This window comes from Corapipo altera, unplaced genomic scaffold (genome assembly GCF_003945725.1).
Source record: "Corapipo altera isolate COAL_440 unplaced genomic scaffold, ASM394572v1 61411, whole genome shotgun sequence".
Taxonomy (NCBI): domain Eukaryota; kingdom Metazoa; phylum Chordata; class Aves; order Passeriformes; family Pipridae; genus Corapipo; species Corapipo altera.
The window spans coordinates 14,061,445-14,076,569 of record NW_020884875.1 but is presented as its reverse complement, the minus strand read 5'-3'; the positions used below and the strand labels follow the sequence as shown (position 1 = coordinate 14,076,569).

Sequence of the window (15,125 nt, the reverse complement as noted above, 5' to 3'; positions counted from 1 at the left end):
TTCTGTTAATATTTGGCCCCTCATTTCCTAGGAACACAAATTTGCGGAGCTTCAGTGTGACCTTTCTGTGAAGGGAAATTCATGAGGGTTGTTTTCTTTTTTTTTTCCAGTTACTTCTTAGAATAACATTTTGTTTTTTATTAAGAGATGTAAGTTTAACTAGCAAAAGTAGAATCATTTACTAAGGCATTATACCTGAAGAAAAATTAGCCCAGTTGCTACTATGTGAAGATATACTGCTATTTTCTAGTAACCACGGTCGTGTTGGGTCAAGGATTGGATTTGATGATTTTGAAGGTCTTTTCCAACCCAGTTGATTCTATGATTTTATGATTCTAGAACAGGGAATTTTGATTCAACTTCAGTGAGAGCCTGAGCAATAACTAAGACACATTTGAAAGCTGGATCTTTTGCTCACACTTTTAAAAATAAGAATCTCTAAAGAATCTGGCATATGCTAACAATTATATTGTTTAAAAGAATGTATTTTTGTATCTGCTGGCTATCACTACAACGACAAATATTTCATAGAAATTATATTACATACCCTTACAAACATATTTGGATGATGTAAAACATTTTACATCATAAGTTATAAACTGAATTTCACTTAATGATTTATCTGGAAAATTTCAAGCTTGGAGAAAAGCTACATTTTACTAAATCTTATAAACATGATGTTTTGGTTCTATACTGATTGTAAAGCTCAGATCATGTGACAACTGAAATAATATGTGCTCTTACCTAATCCAGTTTGCTTGACTTTGGGGAAAAATACTAATATTAAGTCCAGGTGTGCTGACTCCCTTATAAGAAGTCTCCAGGCCATTATTACTGAAGCTCAGAAAACTGTAATTCATCATATGCAAGTATTATTCTACAAAAGTCATGAGGAAAAGTATTGTGGACTTCTTGCATGAACTCGGCTCAAAAGCTGATCTAGGCCTGGATCAGTCTAGAAATTACAGAAATTATTTTTCTGTAACTGAATTCATGATGGCAAGCATTTAGTGTAATTATGTTATCAGTAAGCACTTTCACAGGCTATCCTTTTTTTTACTGCTACAGACCACTGTATAGTCTGGTATGTGTTTTTCAAATCAAATTTAAAAAAAATTAAGTCAGAACAGAAAAAAGGACAACTATACTGACCTATGTTCATGAACTGTAATTTTTAATGACCATAAAACCTGAAAATGGTAGAAGATATAAAATACAACATTAAATATTTCTTTCTTGCTACTTTTCCCTTCAGAGTCAAAAATGGAAACTGTTTGGAACGACAAATAAGAGATGTCAATACACCGAACCTGGTGGACATAAAAATGGTTCTCATTTGCATCTACATTTTCCTTTGGTATGCTTTGGGTTTCATATGCCAAAAAAACCAAAAAAAAATAGAACTTCACAATCTTAAATTGTGGCCTAACCTTTACCATGTACCTAGATATCTGAAGTCTAGGAGGGACATAATGTCTTATAAAATGATTTTAGAATGCAGCTTTTCTGCTCAGAGCCTAAAGTCTATTTCCTGCTCACCAACCATCTTCCAGAGAAAAAGTAAATATCTTATTACTCTAATCATGTATCAGGTCTGATTCCAGTGACTGCACAGATAAGCAAGTACTATAGAACACCAATCTTTAACAACTGTAATAGAAAATAGATGGTTATATTTTGAACACTATGTAAGTACGCAGTACGCACTCAGAGAGCTTCCTAGCTGTCAGTGACATCTGTCTCACTTTTAACAACAGTATTCTGCTTGCATGACCAACTGTTCTTTAAAGACTGTTTCTACAGCTGCCTACCAGCCGATAAAGTGTACACTTGTGTTATGGAGCCTATCTTTCCTGCACTTGTAATTTTTCACAGATATGGCTGGGTGGGCCTCTGTTTGTCTTCAACTCGTTATTTAAAAATATGACTACTATCACCTTGATTGTGTGGCAGGCAGACCACTCCAGAAAGGGTAATCATAAAATTTGGGGTAACCAATACAAACCAAAAGTAAGTCCCTGTGAATAATCAAAGGCACTAGTATCCTCTGAAAAGTAATTAAGAGGGCATTTTCTTGCCGTTTGTTTTCTACTTCCTAAAAGTTAGTTGCATTTTAGGCAGGAAGTGTTACAATCTTTTGCAGAGTGTGCCAAAGGAAAGGTCTGTGTATTAAATCTTCATGATGGACACTACAATGTCAAATGTAGTAAGAGCATCTTGGATAACCTTATCTTTGAAAAATTAGGAGATACAGGAATCTCTAACAACAGTATGAAGTAATAATCTATGGCATAATCTTGATATATGATATTGCTTTCTTCTTCAGCTTACTCCTGTAACTGATTTACAATCCACTCTGCTAGAGAAGGAAGCAATGTTCACAGAGTTTCCAGTCAGAATTAGGACAGTCTTGCACAGACTAACATGGTTTTGCACATTATCTGCTTTTCTTTTTATTATTTTTGTGCTTGTGTAAAACATGACAGCTTGCAACCCGAGCCTAGGCCACAAGAAATATTGCAGCAGTGTCCCTCCTTTCATGCAATTGTCTCTCTTGTGGCTTCTAGACACATTCAAGCTCATATGGCCTACAGCACAGCTTGCTCTCAGGTACCATTCAAGAGGCTGCGAGGATGCAGACAGGCTTTGATATAGCTGATCTGAACTGCAATAATTACCAATGCCAGAATGTGAGATGCAAATCAGCTGATACTGGTTTCAATTATACACAGTGACCAGCGAATGTATATTGCATAAGTTTGTCATTTGCTCAAAACATGTAAAACATATTTAGAAGTGTTGCACTGACACAGATTTAGTCTAATTTGACTGCTCACTGGAAACACTCTAGCAAAGGCAGACGGAACTATCTCTAGGGCTAACAAAAAGATAATCTCAGAGGCATTAAGAAATCTCCTCTATTAACATTAGAGCTATTTAGAATAGATTGGATCCATCCCTAGCATGCTTTAATATTCTTGACTTTGTGGTAGATTTAGAAAGTTGTTATTTTTGCAGTTTACATCCCTCCCTTGAAGTGGAGGAGTACCTGTAAAAATGTGCAAAAAGATGAGAGACAGGTTAATAAGAGCCATTTAGTCATTCACATGTAGTGAGCTATTTAGTCATTCACATGTAGTGAGCACTCGTAAACTGATACAGCAGGGATGAAAACACGGTACGAAGTCCTCCTTATGTCTTCTGCTCACTCAAATTGCCTTGATTCCAAACAGAGGTGGGAGGGACGGTAAAGCATCCATTTGCAGAGGCATCAGTGGGGATTGGCCTTTTTGACTAGCATATGAAGGAGCAGAGATCCCTGTCTTCTCTCCCTTCTCTACACCTGCTTTAGAGCCAGGTACAATCTATTCCTTTGCTCAATAGAATTCAAGAAGACACCAAAACAGTGATGCCGTAACAAGCTAGGACAAAACAGCTTGAAGTAAGCCAGGAAGACAGGAGTAACTTTTTCTGCGAAGGAGATTGGGTCCTTCATTTGTCTAAAGGAATCATATTTAAAGCTGGTGAAGTATGAGCTGCATGAGCAGACAATGAGTTGGACTGAAAACTTCACAAAGAGCTGGTAATCATTAGTGATGATCAGTGGCATGAAGTGTAGCTGGAGGCCATTTAATAGCAGTAAACCTCAGGGGTCAATAGTGGGTCCAATCGTGATTAACATCTTCATTAATGATCTGGATGATGGGGCAGAGTGCACCCTCAAAAAGTTTGCTGATGACACAGAAAGGAGAGGTTGATGCACCACAGGGTCATGCTGCCATTCAGAGGGACCTCAAAGGGCTAGAGAAATGGACTGATGGAAAATTTGCAAAGTTCAACAAGTGCAAAGCCCTGCAACCAGGACCATCCCCATGCACCAATATATGATGAGGGGCACCCAGCTGGAAAGCCACTTCGCAGGAAAGGACCCAGAAGTCCTAGAGGACCATGACCACATTGGTCCCAGGAGACCACAACGTCATCGAAGTTGAGCATGAGCCAGCAATGTGCCATGGTGGCAAAGAAGCCAAATGTTATCCTGGGGTGCAGCAGGCACAGTACTGACAGCAGGTTCAAGGAGATGATCCCCGCCCTCTGCTCAGTGCTGCTGAGACATGCCTAGGTTCTGTGTCCAAGTCTGGACTCCTTGGTACAAGAGAGACATGGATGTGCTGGACAGAAGCTGGTCAAGGGTGACGAAGGTGATGAAGGGACCACAGCATCTCTCCAGTGGGGAATGGCTGAGAGAGCTGGGACTGTTCAGCCTAGAGAAGGCTCAGCTCAGGGGGGATCTTATAAACGTATACAAATATCTGAGGGGGCAGAGTAAAGAAGACAGAGCCAAGCTCTTCTCAGTGGCTCCCAGTGACAGCACCAGAGGCAATGGGCACAACCTGAGACATGAGAGGTTCCACCTGAAACATTTTTCCCCATGAGGGTGACTGAGCCCTGGCAAAAGTTGTCCATAGAAACTGTGGAGTCTGACTCCTCGGAGGTCTTCAAAGCCAACTGGATGTGCTCATAGGCAGCCAGCTCTAAGTGACTCTGCTTGAGCAGAGGGCTGGACAAGAAGATAACCTCCAGAGATTCCTTCCAACCTCAACTATTGTATGAAGCTGTGCAAGAAATAAGCAGATACTTTGGTCAGTTTATAATCTATCCCTATAAACCAGAAATGGAAAATACGCACTCTGGCAATTGGAAAGAAACACATGTTGAACTCAGCTGAAAAACTGGATACAATTGAATATAAAAGCTAATGAAAGGTAAAGAAAATTATAGTGATATTCCTGTATACTCCAGTATTTCTATAGCCAAATTAAAAGATTCTCAAACAAATGGGACAAATAGTACTGAATTCCCCTAGTGACCTTCTACAATGGAGTGACATGGGAAGAGCAACTGATGTTACTCACCTGAATTTCTGTATGATCCCCCATAACTTTCTTATCTCTAAATTGGAGAGACACGTATTTGATCAATGGAGTCTTAGCAACAGAAAGAACTCGCTTGACAGCTTCATCTGCAGTGAATGGTTCAATGTCCAAATGGAAACCAGTAATGAATGGTGTTCCTCAAGGGTAAGTACAGGGAGCAATATTAATTAATATCTTCATTAATGACATAGATAGTGGGACTGAATGCACCATCCACTTGCCTGCAGATGTTCTGGTTAGAGGGGTCCGGACCAGTTCATCACTATGTGGGTATAACCAAAACTGTGTATTCTACACCCTCTATGTCATTTCTGATGGACTATTAATAACGGATCATTTGCAGCAGCTGCCCAGGGCACACCTGACAGCTCAGGCTACAAGCTGGGTATTAAAGAACTCTGCAAGGAGTGTTTCTTTATCTTCACACTAATGACTCAAGTGTGATAACTCCCTCTAGAGAGGCGTTAGCACCTTCACACTCAGCCTGAGGGGTCATCTCTGCTAATGGGCACTACTGGACTGGCATAATAGGCAGCTGTAACGACCTAGACCATCAGACTCCAAAAATATCCCATGACTCACAGAATTAAATCCCCCTCTGAGGGAGGTAGTGGGCATTCCAACCTGAACCTGAGCATATATAACCTTGGGGGTTTGGGACTTCCGGTACCACTCGTCAGATCCAGAGGAGGATCGGAACTCCAACAGGACTGCGACTGCCACTCTCAACAAGATTGTGATCATTACTTCAACAGAACTGTGACCATCATCTGGACCAAGAGGTTTCCCTTCCTTTTTCTTCACACCCAGGGAGGCCACGCGGTGCTGAGCACAGGGGTTGACAAACACCGTTCTGTTCTTATCCCAGGGCGCGGGGTTATACATCTGTCTTTGTGGGTTAATACCAGTTTTATTCTGTATCACTGTATTTTTTGTAATCTTTTTAGTAAATTGTAACTCTGACTTGTAATCTCTCTTGAGTTGTTAATTACTCCTGCCGGTTTACTTTTCAACCGGCACATCAAGCTGAGTGCAGCAGCTGATTCACATGATGGAAGAGATACTACCCAGAGAGAGGGACCCTGACAGACTTGAGAAGCGGGTTCATGTGAACCTCATGAAGTTCAACAATGCCAAGTGCAAGGCACTGAACAGGGTCAGGTCAACCCCCAAGACATGTACAGACAGGCAATGAATGGATTGAGAGCAGTTATCCAGAGAAGAAATTGAGGGTACTGGTGAATGAAAAGCTGGACATGACCTGACCCTGTGCACTCACAGCCTGGAAAGCCAACAGCATCCTGGGTTGCATCAAAAGCAGTGTGGGCAGCAGGTGGAGGGAGGGGATTCTGCCCCTCTACTTTGTTCTTGTAAGACCCCACCTGGAGTGCTGCAACCAGCTTTGGGGTCCCCAGAACAGCAAAGGAAATTGACCTGGTAAAGTGAGTCCAGAGGAGACCTGGAGCACCCCTCCTGTGAAGAGGGGCTGAGAGAGCTGGGGTTGTTCAGCCTGGAAAAGTGAAGGCCCTGGGAAGACCCAATAGCAGCCTTCCAGAATCTAAAGAGGACCTACAGGAAATACGGGGAGGGGCTTTTTACAGGGGCCTGTAGTGATAGCACAAGGAGCAAAGGCTTTAAAGTGAAAGTGAGTAGGTTTAGATCAGATACTAAGAAGAAATTCTTTACTTTGAGGGTGAGTAGGCACTTGAACAAGTGGCCCAGAGAAGTGGTGATGCCCTAGGCTAGTTGGGGCTTTGAACAATCTGATTTAGTGAAAGATGTCCCTTACAATAGCAGAGGGTTTGGAACTACGTGATCATTGAAGGTCCCTTCCAACCCAAGCCTTTTTAGGGTTCTGAGATGTAAACCTGATCTTTATATCCCATGCACATGAACTTCATGTAATTCTCCAAAGGATTTAAAAAAATAATCTCATTTATTTTTGTGCAAGTCTAAGAAAAATGCTAATTTACTATAAACTATTACTAACAGATTGCTATACCTAACATATGAAACATGTACATCTTACTTTTTTCTCTTTAATCTGTTACATTTAATATTTGTACCAAATACAAACCCACTACTATTCCACACATGTATGTATATGTACTAGATTTTTATACTTACTACATAAATTTATTACATGTACAAAAGACTGAGGTTCTCTCTGCAGCTTACTTAATATATGGAAAGTTTGAAAAGAAAAAAATAATTAACAGAAATAGGCTGGTGTTTACAATGGAGTCTGGACAATGCTTATAAGTAATTCACATTTTATTATATCCATATAACCGGGGTTTTAGTGAAATTCAAGCAAAAGATGTTGGCCTCAGCCCTGTAAAGGGGTTGCACTGAACAGAAATCTGCTATCAGAGTACATAGGAAATGGCCTGTTCTGCCACCGAGACAATTCTTGCACTGTACTTAACTCCTTTGCAACAGCCTTTATCATTTAGGGTAATTTCTTGTGAATCTTCAGACCTGAAACTTTGTACAATATAATATTTATGTTCACCTTTTCATTTCAGGTAGAAATAATTTAAATGTATGTTCACCGTTAAAGGAAAGAAGGATTCATGGCACAATTTGAGAATTTGGTACGAGTTTGACTTTTAATGTAAGCTTTTTAAAATTTGAAATCTTTAGCTAAATGTTTTCTTTAATACTGGTAGTGTGGGATCATTGTTCTTTTTAATATAAATCTATGCATATAAACTCATCCTTAAGTACACGTCTTAAAACTAGAACAGGAAAAGAAAATTTTGCTTGGCAACTGGACAGTTTCAGGAACAAGGAAATGAAATTATAGAAGTAAATGTTGAAAATTTGTTTTATAACACTTGTGAAATGCAGGCAATGGTTGTCCATAGAGACAGTTGAGGAGTATGTCTGTTGGGAGGGTTTTTAACTGCAGGAGTCACATGACTGGAAGTTAAATATGTCAGGGAGCTGTACTGCTGTTCTTGATAATTTTCTGTTTTGGAATTTGCATGTTGAAATGTTTTGAATGTACAGCATTAGTGACCAGTGCCCCAGGTAGGTGCCTAAAGTACAATTTTCTTCACTTGAAGTCAAAACAAATAACTACTACTGCAAAATCTATGTAAAAGGTAACATAGTAAATTACACTAGCTAAAGTGTAATAATAAAAATAATAATAAATATAAAATCTCTTCCGTGAATATTGTGTTTATCCTAACACATAGCTGAGGCAAACTGATTAAAACTCATCTTTTCTGGTCTCTCAAACTGCTCAGCTGGTACATGTTAGAGCCCACACTTCTAGCAATGGCAATTTGTTTTTTTTCTTAGCAGTTTATAAAATTATTTTTCAACTTTCCTGATTGCTGGGTAAAAATACTGTGATTGGAAAGTAGATACATTTACATTACACAATGCAGATACCTAATTACTATCTTGGACTCAACTCAGCAAGGAAGATCTGTTTTTTCACGCCCCATGCTGACTTCTAGCTGCCTAACTTGAGGGACACTAAAGGTTTGTTCCGTCACTTCTACATATGAGATGAACATCATTATTCATAAAAGCTATGCTATTAAAACAGAAGGAACTACTCACATACATGCATTAAAAACATATATGCAAGTCTTTGCAGGATTAAAAAAGGCAGGAAGCAACAGGTCGGGGCAACAGACATCAGATGGGTGGAAGGAAGAATAAAGTGATAGGAAGACATGGTTACGTGGGCAGGCTGCATACACAAGTTTGAAGGCATTTGAAGGCCTGTTTTTAAAGTTTGACCTAGCTTTAGACAAACGTCTTGCTTGTCATGCAACAGTTGTTCTTGAAGCATCTTCAATGCTGGTGCTCATGATCAATAACACACACTAAATTTAAAGTATGATGAGACCATTAACACATTATGGATTACATCATTGCTAATTTTTTACAGAACAGTGTTATGAATAGTTCATAGGTTGGTCAGATATGTATTGCAGCTCACCGAGATACAGGGTACAACTTATGTAACTAGCAGGCTGATGATGTTGTGCTGAGGAACCAGAACAGAGCCTAAAATTCTGTTGTTCCTCATAAAAACGTATATAGCTTAGTTAAGTGACTGGCAAGAGAAAAGGTGAGGAAAAAACCAGGAGAGTTTGCATGCGAATATGTAATGAATGCAGAGTAATTATACAGGCAGTATACTAACTCCTGTAAATGATGCCTTGCCAGTAACATTCAATTTTCACTTAAGAGTTGCATTTTGAAGAAGTAGATTCAGGAACTCTGAAGAGAAAGGAACAAAATTTTACAGCTGTAAAATAGTCCTTTGTGTATAGGAAGAAAGCTAACATGTTGACCTATTATTTCCCTGATTCTGAAGACTACTTAAAAAAAATCTAAACCACCACATTAAAAATGCGTCTTGCGAAGATCTATCACTCTACGGAACAAACTGCACTAGAGTCACGTAAAAATGTCCTGCTCCTTTTGAAGAAAGGGAAACATGTTCTGCTACCAAATACATTTACTTTCTACTATACTGTGTCAAAGAGAATATTCATACTTGCAAAATAAACAGGCATATGGTTAAATCGGAATAATATTCAGAACACACTGATAATATATTTCAATATTTAACTTGCCATGAAAAATACTGAATATTTCACTATCAACTCAAAAGAAAAATAAATTTAAAAAATTATAACAGTAGTTTCATTTCACAACAGTTCTTACTACCAAAACTTTTGTGAGCCTTTGTGAAACGAAGCTGGATTAATTATGATTCCACTACTTTGTAAGGCTTTGTGACCCTCACCACAGCTCAGGAAAGCTGCCAGAAAGCTGACCCTAAAAATAGGAAGAAAGAAAATAACTCAAACCCTTTAAATATCAGCTAGTTATGCTTTTTGTTCAAGCAAGTCTCCAAATGATCAGGAATTGTGGCAGGATACTGCAGTGAACTGTTCATCTGACAGCTCCCAAACATGAGGTCTCACTCTTGTGAATATTCCACCATAAATTTAAAAATAACTCCCAAAGGATACAGAAAGGTACACTGATGCATATTCTGCCATGGGAAAGGCACATCACAGAGGAGCTAATTTTATCCTCTCTGACTGCAAACCTCATGTCTTCCAACAAATTGCTGAGGAGGTGGAGTTTCTCTGCATACTTTTCTCTCTGGCACAGAGACTTATCTTCAGTTTATATTACCATTATGCTATTTGTTCTTTTATGTGTCAGCAAACTCAGATACCTGGTACTTACATCAACACCCTGGAAACACAGTTTTTGTCTCAAGATAACAAGACTCTTGAAAAGGAGGCCTGTTTTTTCCTTTAATCTAACAATATCAAAATTGTCTTGATTTCATAGAGACACCACAGAGCACAGACCAACTGAGAGTCAACACTTCCCTGGGAAAAGACACCAAAGTCTATGAGACAGCAAGTTTAGTTTCAAGAGTATGGTGTTCCAACAGCTGAGCTCTAATTTATTTGATTTAGGGAATGAAGGGAGGAGATAGATATATTTTCAGTCATCGGGGAATTTTTTTCTTTTCACAGATGAAAGGATGAAAAGAAAAAAAAAGAAAAAAAACAACCCGGGGATGTATGTCATTGCAGTATTGATGCCCTACATAAAGTCCTCATTTTCTCAGGAGTGCTAATTTAGAGACCCCATCATTTTGCCACTTCTGGCGGAGGGGGAACGCCAACGCCCCACCTCATAGCCAGCGAGCAGCCCCTCCAGGGACTTGCTCAGACAGAACAGATGGGGAACAAACTCCTGGGTGAGACTGCAAGTCATGTCCCTGTCGGGGGACACGGACCCACAGCCGGCTTCGTCAGAGCAAACCTTGCTGCAGAAGCGCACCCCGAGGGTGCAACTCCCCGCAGGAGCAGCCCAGCAGCGGAGCGATGCCGCCCGAGGGCTGGCCAGTCCAGCTGTCTGGAGCTGGCAGGTGGCTTCCCGCCCCGGGGGTCTCCAGGGAAGGAGCCGTTCCGCCCCTACTCCCGCCACCCGATCACCTGCCTTGGCGGGGCTAAGAGTGGCGAGGAATCGTGAAAGCCCCTTACCTGTTAATTTTCAGGGCGAACGCCCTCCTGTCCGCGGCGGGTAACGTCGCCATACGGGCGAGCAGCCGCGGGTGTCGCCTGCCGATGAGGACCGAGACCAGTTGTACGCAAGAAGGACGGCTTTATTTCATTTATTTATTTTTCTTAACTGCATGCTCCAGGCTAAAAACCGGACGATCTGCTGACAGTTCTGGGTGTCAACTTCCGCATTTCACCTTCCTCACCGAAATCGGCTGGAGTGGGAGGGCTCTGCCCCAGCGCGTCTGCCCCGCCGCCGGCAGCGCCCACCCGGCATCCCGCGCACCCTGTGCCCCGGGGGCTCCTGCCGGCTGCCCACGGGCACTGGGAGGGAGCAGGAACGTCCCCTTCCTCTTTAACACAGGCGAACTTCAAACTGCCCGTGGGCATTTTGGAGGGAAGCACCGAGGAAGGCAAGTGCTTAGGCACGGTCAGGAAGGGAAGGCGCCGTGTACTTCTGGACGCGCACAGCTGCGGGAATCCCTACGCATCCCACCAGCCCTTTTTCTTTTGGAAAACGCAGTGCGGGTGTCAGACACCTCGGCCTCCACCCCACCACACCCCACACACATACACACACCCCCCCTCCGGGGGTCGAGCACTGCTTTGCCGCGGCAGGTGGGGAAGCAGCGGACACCGCCGGGCTCCAGACCGGCCCCGGGCCACCCCCGGGCGCCGCCGATCCAGCCCGTCCGGCCAGGCGGAGCAGGCGTGGCCGCCGGGCAGGGCCAAGCAGGAGCGGGCAGGGCAGGCCTGAGTAGGGCTGCTCGGAGCAGGGCAGAACCGCGTCTACCGCCCGTCAGGCAGGAGAGATAGTTACGGACCTTCCTTCGGCCGCGCTGGTCCAGGGATGGAGTTGTTCGGGCAGGTAGGACAGCAAGGTGTAAGAAGTAAATATATGTCAGCTCTTTACCTGAGACGATATTTTGCCAATACACGGGTGCACCCAGAGTGTATGTTTATCTTACACATCAACTGAGTGTGTAAGAAGAACTCACAGTACTAACATCAGATACCAGCTCAGCTTGGCACAAAGCTGGCCTCACTGCTGCTCCCTTCACTAGCACTTTCTGCTCAGATTTTTAAAAAGACCATTTTTATTGAGTATCTTGAGGTTGGGTTACCAAGTGACATTTCCTAACTGGTATTTTTCTTTCTGCCATGGTGCAGATTTAACTGCTGCCGCAGATAAGCAGAACTCAGACTTCATTTGAAAGGGGAAACAGAAGCCAAACATGGTTTCTACAGATGAATTCTGAGGTAGTACAAGCAATTCAGTTCTAGGTTGTCAGTTTGACATCTGGGCTTTGGTAGCAAGAGCATTAGGATTCACCTATTGGAAGGCAGTCATCTCCATTGTAAACTGAAGAGTATCTAGAGAAAAAGAGCGGTATATGAGGCAAGGAAGAGAAGCTTATTCAAAGAGTGAAGGCCTAAAGTCGTGCGACTAACAATTACCTTTTACTGTGTAGGATTCACTATTCTTTAGAGCACTATTAAGTATGTGTGGTCTCAAATATGAATGTTGACCTCTAGAGTCTTGGAAGAGCAGTAGCTAACAGCCCTTAGAGAAGTGTAGAGAGGCATAAGAGGTAAAAGACTTAACAAAAACCCAGAATTAAATAAAAAGAGTTGAAAATGAAAATAAATATGAGTATCTTTTGTAGAAAACTCCCACAAGGATCTACAGCAGAACAAGACCTACAATACTTTAGAGAAACTTCAGAAAGAAAATATTAAAACCTACTATTAATAGAATGTTGTTAACTAACAAATATTTGCTTTAGGAAGAATAAATTTGACACTTTATTTCATGGAGCTTATCTACCACACCCATCCTTTCTTTACGTCACCAAGATAAAGCTAAAGCCACTTACCTACATGTAATTTGAACTTAAATATCACTTAGTTACAAATCACTGATTTGTAACTAAATCAGTAGCTGTCATTTGACGTGTGTATTGGTGACAAAAAAACCTTTTGAATGTCATAAATGTTGGCTGTGGCAAGATATTACCTCATTTTTTATTGAAGCTATAAAAAAGAGTTTGGACTTCATTTCAGCAGCTCATGTGGCATGAAATAGGACTTTGATTGCCTCAGAAACAGAGCTAACAGCAATGCAGATAATATACCAATGTGCACAAATACATCCATTTAGGAGTGCTCAAATTGTTATTTTGCAGTTTCATGCATTCTTGGTAAGCACGGACAAAAAGATTGCTCAAAAATATTTTGCCACATGCAGGAAAACATGCCTGAGGAGACACACAAAAGTAGTTTCCAAAACTTTATAGTTTTGGCTAGTATGTAGCCAGTGTACTGTTGTGGTTTAACCCCAGCCAGCAAATAAGACTGACACAGCTTGCTACGCACTCTGCCCTGTTGGGGTGGGGAGGAGAGAATCAGAAGTGAGAAAACCTGTGGGTTGAGATAAAGACAGTTTAATAGGAAAAGCAAAAGATGTGCATGCAAGCAAAACAAAACAAGGACTTAATTCTCTGCTTCCCATGGGTAGGTGAGTGTTCAACCATCCCCAGGAAAGCTGGGCTCCATCACATGTAATGGTGACTTGGGAAGACAAATGCCATCATTCTGAACAGCCCCCACCTTCCTTCTTCCCCCAGCTTTGTATGCTGAGCATGATACCTTATGGTCTGGGATATCCCTATGGTCAGTTGGGGTCAGCTATCCCTGCTGTGTCCCCTCCCAATCCCTTGTGCAGCCCCAGCCTCCTCACTGGTGGGGTGGGGTGAGAAGCAGAAAAGTGCTGCTCAGCAATAACAAAATATCACCTTGTTATCAACACTTTTTCCAGCATAAATCCAGTACACAGCCCCATACCAGCTACTATGAAGAAAATTAATTCTACAAACAAACAAACAACAACAAAACAACCCCCCCCCCCCCCCCCCAAAATAGCCAAAACCAGCACATATATTCAGCAAATGCAGAACAAACACTTAGATTATTTTACGTTTTCATCTTTTTGGATGAACTGAATTATCAGAAGCCTACTTCAACATATGAGCAGCAAAACTCATCAAATATTCCTTTTCATCGATTATGTCACCAATTACATTGCCTTTTTCAGAGAGAAAAAAAAAGAAGAAAAAGGAAAGAATTTTATCAAGAAAGTTTACATGGTTTTAACTTATTGGAGTACTATCAGATGAGAAGTTGGTGAAATGATTTTTTTAAGCTATCTTATTCAATTAAATATCGTCAATACTAGTGCTCCACTTGTTTAGTACAAAAAGTAGAACAAGATCTTTCCAGTCAGGAGATTTAAAAGTTATATCAAACCAGGTTCCAGTGAAGGCAGCAAAAAATCAAAAGTAAAGAAAGCAGTGCAATTCAGAACAAGCCATGGTTTTCCAAATTAGCATGCTTTGATGTCAATAGCTGTTGGTAGGTTTCGTATACAATACAGTGGAAACCATGCTTACATTCCCCATTTCCTCATCCCCATCCTTCTGTCACACACATGTGTCCCAAATGATGGTCCCAAACTTACTGCATCACTTCAGCCCTAGAATCGGTCATAAAGCTACACTTCTCTGTAATTCCTCTTGGGTTTCAATTGCTTTCACCATGCTTTGGTCTTCCTTCTGCCACCTGACCTGGAGGTGGTGGTTCCATGGCCAGTTGGCTGATGTACCTGGGCAGGCTGAGGAGTTGCAGGCCCAGCCACAAAGAGCAGCTGAGTGGTGGTAAGGACAGCACACGTTGGGTATGAGTGCCTGGGCAGAAAGATTACTGCTGCGTATTGTTTTGATGGAATTTGCAGGCTGGGGTAGAGGAAACACTGGAAGAGACAATAACTTGCATGTCTACATGCCACCTACCAGAGGATTTTTATTTTTTTTTTCTGTTAAGACACACATTTCCAAACATCTTTTTTCTTAAAAGAGAAAATTAGCGGTGGTATCCCTGCAAAGAATGCTACTGCATGGTAGATTGTCATAGCACCATGCACATCATTAAACACAACATTCTGTCTCAGCATACTCATGGATTGTATCCCAAAAAAGCCCTGCTTAAGTTTTAAAAGTCACCTGCTTATTTGTAGAGGATGTACCTTTGATGCTTGACCAGCAACTGAGTTAGGTCCATGGGAGTTTTC

General features: G+C 41.5%; 1 protein-coding gene across 2 annotated transcripts in view; it reads right to left on the bottom strand.

Moving 5' to 3' along the window:
- The window catches only part of DOCK8 (dedicator of cytokinesis 8), an 88,143-nt gene extending 76,586 nt beyond the window's left edge, over positions 1 to 11,557 (bottom strand). Inside the window, exon 1 of one of the 2 annotated variants that reach the window (XM_027635058.1) lies at positions 10,982 to 11,557. In XM_027635058.1, coding sequence (XP_027490859.1) covers positions 10,982 to 11,034 — 53 coding nt within the window. In that variant the 5' untranslated portion in view covers positions 11,035 to 11,557. The remainder of the gene's footprint in view (positions 1 to 10,981) is intronic. The other variant, XM_027635059.1, reaches the window with a different exon arrangement.
- Between the last annotated feature and the right edge of the window lie 3,568 nt (positions 11,558 to 15,125).